This window comes from Nestor notabilis, unplaced genomic scaffold (assembly GCF_000696875.1).
Source record: "Nestor notabilis isolate BGI_N333 unplaced genomic scaffold, ASM69687v1 scaffold28578, whole genome shotgun sequence".
In the NCBI taxonomy this organism is placed as follows: Eukaryota; Metazoa; Chordata; class Aves; order Psittaciformes; family Psittacidae; genus Nestor; species Nestor notabilis.
The window spans coordinates 1-6,351 of NW_009940089.1; the positions used below are offsets into that span (position 1 = coordinate 1).

The 6,351-nt window shown below is 38.8% G+C and overlaps 1 protein-coding gene across 1 annotated transcript in view; it reads right to left on the minus strand.

Moving 5' to 3' along the window:
* Positions 1-1,347: 1,347 nt before the first annotated feature.
* The window catches only part of LOC104410116 (serine/threonine-protein kinase WNK3-like), a gene marked incomplete at both ends in the record, with an annotated part of 7,432 nt that continues 2,428 nt past the window's right edge, over positions 1,348-6,351 (minus strand). Inside the window, 2 exons of the mRNA XM_010020193.1 lie at positions 1,348-1,505; positions 3,561-3,781. Coding sequence (XP_010018495.1) covers positions 1,348-1,505; positions 3,561-3,781 — 379 coding nt within the window. The remainder of the gene's footprint in view (positions 1,506-3,560; positions 3,782-6,351) is intronic.

Consider the following 6,351-nt stretch of genomic DNA (forward strand, 5'->3'; position numbering starts at 1 on the left):
TATAGATATATATATATATAAAAACTTCCTCTAACATCTGGTTAAAAAAAAAAGTCATTTATTATCCCTTCTTCCTCCTCCTGTGCCTCACCAACATTCCCCTTCAAAGAAGGGACAGTCTTTTATTTCACCAAGCCTTCCTTCAGAATTCTTTACTTCTGACATAAAGACCCTTCCGTCCACATCTGTTAGTCACTAATTAGATCAGCCTTTTATAGTGTGAGGCATTAGGAATAAGAGAGCATTTTCTTTTTCCAAAGCAAAGCAAGTCATTTATTAGATCCTCAACATCTCCAAGATAATACATACAAAACGTTTAACAGGAGTTCATTTGTCTACAGATCAGAGAGGTAAGTTTTTTCCTTCCTTCACACATTGGCACAAGTATTCTGAGAAATCAGTGAAAGTTTTTACTTCCCCAAGCGATCACCTCACTTTTCTTTGTGAATGCTTAGATCAGAAGGTTGAACATGTGCGGTTTATTTTACTGCACTGGTACAGTCTTCACAAAATTGTTTGAGAGATCAAAAACTAAACCTAGCCACAACCATTCTGAACTTTTCTAGCACCACAGTTCTGCTTCAAAGTCTGTAGGTTTCCCACAGCCCAGTCAGACAGGCAAGCTCAAATCTCTTGCTTGCCTTCCCAGCCCTATTTGGTTTCACTCACAACACCCCTACCACCACACCACTACATTTACTAGCACTTTTCAAGATGCAATAACTTCCTGCTATTTACCAAATATTTCCACTGCGTAATTACAAGTGCACCCAACACACAGTAGCTAAGGGCCATTTAGAATTCAGCAAGCTATTAACTTAGAATCACTCTGGGTAACAAGTTACAATTTACACTGGCAGGCAGCTAAGCCAAAGTGCTCCGAATTTGTGATCCAGCTTTATTTCAGAGAAAAAAGTTACCAGCTAATCTACTACTGAAATAATTCTACCACTCCCCCAGTGGCTTTGAAAATAACCTATTACTACTCTAATGTGGTGTTTTGGTTTAGGGTTTTTTGCTTTTCTTTTGCTTGGTGTGGGGGTTTCCTTTTTTGGGGGGAGAGGGAGGTTTAAATCCTCTGCAACACCTTACATACTGAAGGAAGAATATGAATACATGCTAAATTTTATTTCTATTCACATATTTTACAGGCTTCTGACTGGCTGTTTGGTAAGTTGAACCATGCTATACCTTTCCACGCACCCCCCACTCCTCCCCCCCCAAAAAACATACTCTTGTCAGCTTCTTTATTTCCCCTACACACACACTTGCACAGCACCATGCTAGCCAGCTGTACTCTTTTTCTGCTAATAGTAGCTTTAGAATCAGTAGTGGGGAGAGACTTACACTGGTCACTCGACGGTAGATCTGCGCAGCATTTTGGCACTCGGAATAAGGATACTCAGACGTGGCCATCTCTAGCATACACATCCCAAAAGCATATACATCAACGGATTCATCATATTTCTCCTCATACATCTCGGGGGCCATGAACTCTGGGGTACCTTAAATTAAAAGAACGATTCAGACTCTAAATGTCTCAAAGCGAGCAGAGGCTGCTGGCGTTACTCACCGCAGGAGGAAGCGGATGGGCAGACCTGTGAGACAAGAGAAAGTGGAGGCAAAAAGAAGAGGGAGGAAACCCTTAGTCACTCTGTTGCATCAACGTACTTTGTGAGTCTTCCATTGTAAGGCCTTGTGAAGTAAGAATGGCATGAAAGGACTGACGCAAATTCCTGTTTTATGTGCATTAATCTAGGTATCAAAACAGACTTGATCAGGCAGGAGTCAAATAGACGGGAGGGTATAAGAAGAGGGGAAGACCATAGACTAGCCATAGGCTACAAACCAAATACTAAGGAGAGTTAAGACACTTACCTTTTCTCCCTGTAAGAAAGGAGGCACATTAAACCTTCTTTCAAAAATTACCCAACTGCCCTCTGCTGCAGAAGAAGTAGTATTGGTAAGAGCCCACAGCTAGTCTCTGACCTGGTGCTCTCCATCTACTTTTTGAAGTAGAATGGTTTGGAAAAGGCCTTGCAATGAAAAACTCTATTGTTATAAATATAAATCTCCATGAAAAAAAAAGATAAAAGGTAATTTTCTGCAAAGGCCACTCACCAGAGCCCTTTTCTTCCTATACTTACCTTCCCACCTGCAGTATATTTATAGGCCTACTGCAGATACAGGCATTAGTGAGGGACATCCTACAGTCAAAAATACTCAGAAATACAGAGAGATTGAGTTACAGGCATAGAGCGTGAGATTCAACAAGTCCCATTTAAATAGTGTGCAGAAAATTATTGCCCAGTGAAGCATCACAGCATCCCCTCAAAGGGATTGCACTGAAAGATCAGATTTACTTTAAGCCAGAGATGCAAGTTTGCTTTTTGTAAATTTAAGCACAGAATTATTTCCTGCAGACATCAGATTCAAGACCATTCACAGCTCATTCTATAGCCACATTGCTTGTTTTCACCACACTAAAATCAAAAAAAGAGAATGTAACAGCAGTCATTTATCCAAAAGCTAACTGTTAACAGATAGCTAGATATGAAGTGGACATTTTTCAATGATAAATTTGAGGTTAAGATAAGAATGCTTAAGAAATTATTTTTTTATTTATTTACATTGTATGCTTTTCTTTCCTATTAATACTTTGACCTGGTTAAGAAGCAGGAAATATTTCAGCAACAGCTTGCAAGACAATTTATGAGCATATACCATTGATCCCATCTAGGAATCTAGTATAGGACTGTTGAGTAATACTGCATTTTAGCAAGCTCTAAATACTGAGGGAGAGAGAGCAATTTCATACCCTGCAGTCTATTCACCCCACCATAGAAACAAAGCTGATAAAACCAGTTCTTTCAAGAATTCACAAGAAAAGGTTATCATAGTTCCATCAAATCAATTTCTGAAAAAGGTTATTAGTGGATACATAAGAACAGAGCCAGTATAAGGTAATACTTCCCCAAGGCATCTTCCCAAGTTACACAAACCCGTACTCTATAGAATCCCCAAGTAAGGCATTATATCACAGTCAGACTGTGATATAAAGACTGTCTTTTATATACCTTAGTTTCTGATTACTCATAAAGTACAAGAGATTTAATATTAACCCCTGGTGACAGTAAAATAATTAAATACATAAATAATTGGCTGTCTAAATTAATGCTACTCTAACTATCAAAACATTGCTTGGTCACCAAAATGCATTTGTACATTATTTGAAGCAGCATCATATTAAAGCTGAGATTTATGTGTAGTTAAAAGAGTGGTTTTATCAACAATGTTGCACTAAACTGTTGTGCAGGGCAATAAACGTATATTCCAAAATGCTTAATGTTAATATATAGAATACCAAAAGCCCAACCAAAGTTTCAACATGTAATCTCATCAGGAACACAGAATGACCTCAACAGCCAAGAAATGTTTTCACGCTTTGACCATGTACCTCTGAAACCATATGTTTAAGGGAGGAAAAAAGATTTTTAAAATACTCGAGTTTCCAAGTTAAGTAGACTGGCTCATCAGCCTCCAAAACAGGAGAGGCTTACCTATCACACTTTTGGCAAAAGAAGCTCGTTTCAGGGTTGCCAGACCAAGGTCTCCAATCTTGACTGATCCAGTAGGGCCAGTAATGAAGATATTGTCACATTTTAAGTCTCTATGAATAATGGGAGGAGTGCGTGTGTGTAGAAATTGCAAGCCTTTCAGTATCTGACGGCACCAGCTTCGTAGTACTTTAATTTTCATCACTTTAAATCTTTTCAAATACCTAATGAAAAAAACAGTAGGTTAAATAGGTTCTGCCAACAAGTAGTAGATCATAGTATATTATTACGCTATATTATTTGCTGTTCTGAAGTAAAAAAGCAGTAAAGAGATGTACAAAATTCAACTTCACCTTCTATTTTAAAAGCTAACTGGGCATTTCCAGACTTCAGAGGAGCTAAAGATAATGCGCACTCCTAAAACCTACCCACTTTATTCTAGCTAGGGAACTATAACGCTAAAAGATAAATGTGAAATGCTTGAGCTATAACTAATAATTCATTTGCACAGAAAGTCACCCTCTGGTAATTAGACAGTTGGCTTGCTAAGTTTCAAGGCACTGCTTCCCTGACAAAGAGTTAAAGGCTTATGCATTACAATTCTTTACCTATTCATTTCACAGGGGTTTTATTCTTCCCTTTTATCCTGAAACTGCTCAAACAGTTACAACCTTTTCCTTAACTAAATGTAACTGGATGAGAAGGTGGGGCACTAGAGCTAAAACACTAATAACCACCAGGTACATAATTGTTGCAAACTGTGAGAGCTCTGCAGTTGGTACAAGTAACTTCGACCAGGGTGCTTCGACTAATATTGATAAGTAAGGTTTTCAGGTTACACTTTAAATCCGCTTCAAATTGACTTGTTATGTTGTCAAGCAAATTAGAAATTCTTAGAGATCACTTCCCTGGTGCAAGACAGGGTTTGAGCACCTGAATCTGACTGGTACTACTCACTACTTGAAAACTATAGATAGATACGGATGGGGCAGGGAAATCTGTAAAAAAGTTCTACCAAACAAATGACGTGGAAGAGTTCATATGTAAAGTTAGCATCCTTTTGCAGGTAGAATGTGTTTTAACGTTGCTGCTTTTTAAAATCCCATGCCAGAAGAGCCAAATTTCATACCAAAATATTTTCCAGTGCTTGTTACCCAAAACTATGATTTTATTCTACTCCCTAACTTCCACAGATTAGAGATGCCCCAAGACGAATAACCTGCAACAGTATTCAAGTGCTTTCCAGCAGTGTATGTGCACAAACTTTTATGGGTAAAACAATTCGAAGTGAAGAGTTGTTTTCTTCCCTTTGGAAAGTATGGAGTGAAATGCATTTAAAGAAAGGAACTAGCATGCTGTGTAGAGCAAGAATGTTATTCAGAGAGTGTTACTGAAAGACTCAGGTAAAGGCAAGTATCACACTACTGCAAGACTGGTAAGAAATTCTGCGACCAGCACAAAGTCTAGCAACTACAGTCTTACAATACAACCAAGTCATGTTCAATTATCCAATGTTAGTATTCAGTCTCTTCTGCATATCCACTTAATCAGGAAAAGAGGTAGTGATTAAATCACTTGAATGCCAACATTAAAAATGTGGTATATTAAGGCCTTTAACTACTCTTCTCCAGTTCAAAAGAGTATCTGGAAAATCAAGTTGCTAGCAATAGCCCCGATGTGAAAACAGATCTGTAAAAGCAATCGGGACCCAGTTCCAGAAGGAAATAAAGTCTCAAAACAGAATGTAAAGACATGCAAGGAAAAAGCCAAGCCAAGGAAGGAGACAAACTGAAGGAGGTTCTGAATCACATCAGCTACCACTTGAATTCTTGCTATTGACACAAGCCTCATTCATCTCTCTTGAGCTTGTTCCAAAGATCACATGGTAGGGGCACTTCAGTTCAGCATCTGGAATCCCTAATTACATTCTTGGTTTCAAATATGCTAGTCTACTGCCAGCTTCTCACTATTAAAGGACCTGGGTCCAACCATCACACAGCATCCTGCAGTGTTGCTGTTATTTTTCCATAACACTGTTGTGAACTAAGTCACATGTCACTTAAGGCAGAAACCATTTTAAAATGGAAGTGTATATAATACATAAAAATACACGGTCAATGCTACTAGCCAATATATTTGCATAAGATACCCTAGTATCATAGGATAACTCAGGCTTGAAGAGACATTGGGAGGTTTCTCATTTAAGTTTTTGCTCAGAGTCAGCCATGAAGTCAGACATGGTTACTCTGGACTGTATCTAGCCAGGTTTCTAGAATCAACAGGAATGATGCCAGCACAACATTTTGGGACAACCTGTTCCACTGCTTGACTATCACCATTGAAACAGCTTGTCTTTACGTCAGCCTGAACCTCTTCCATTCAACTTGTGCTAGTTGTCTCTAATCCTCCCACCATTCACTGCTGTAAAGAGCCTGATTCCCCCATGTGCCCTGGAAGGCTGCTGTTAGGTCTCCCCCAAAGGATCCTTCTTCAGGATGACTGAATCTAGTTCCCTCCGCTCCTCTTCATAGAGCAGGGACTGCAGCACCTGACCATCTTGGTGGACCTCCACTGAACTTGCTCCTGCGAAATCAACAGTGTTATCTATTTTAAAGGGTAGTATTAATTTTCTAAAAAGATAAGATATTTGATCTTTGCACAGAATACACATGAAGATGAGAACACAAGACTTTCTTAATAGATAGCTTCAATGAATAGTGACGGGAGCTAGAATTTGGCTGTCTCGAGGTTGTTTTTTTGTGGGATTGGTTTTTGAGTTTTTTTTTTAAGCAGG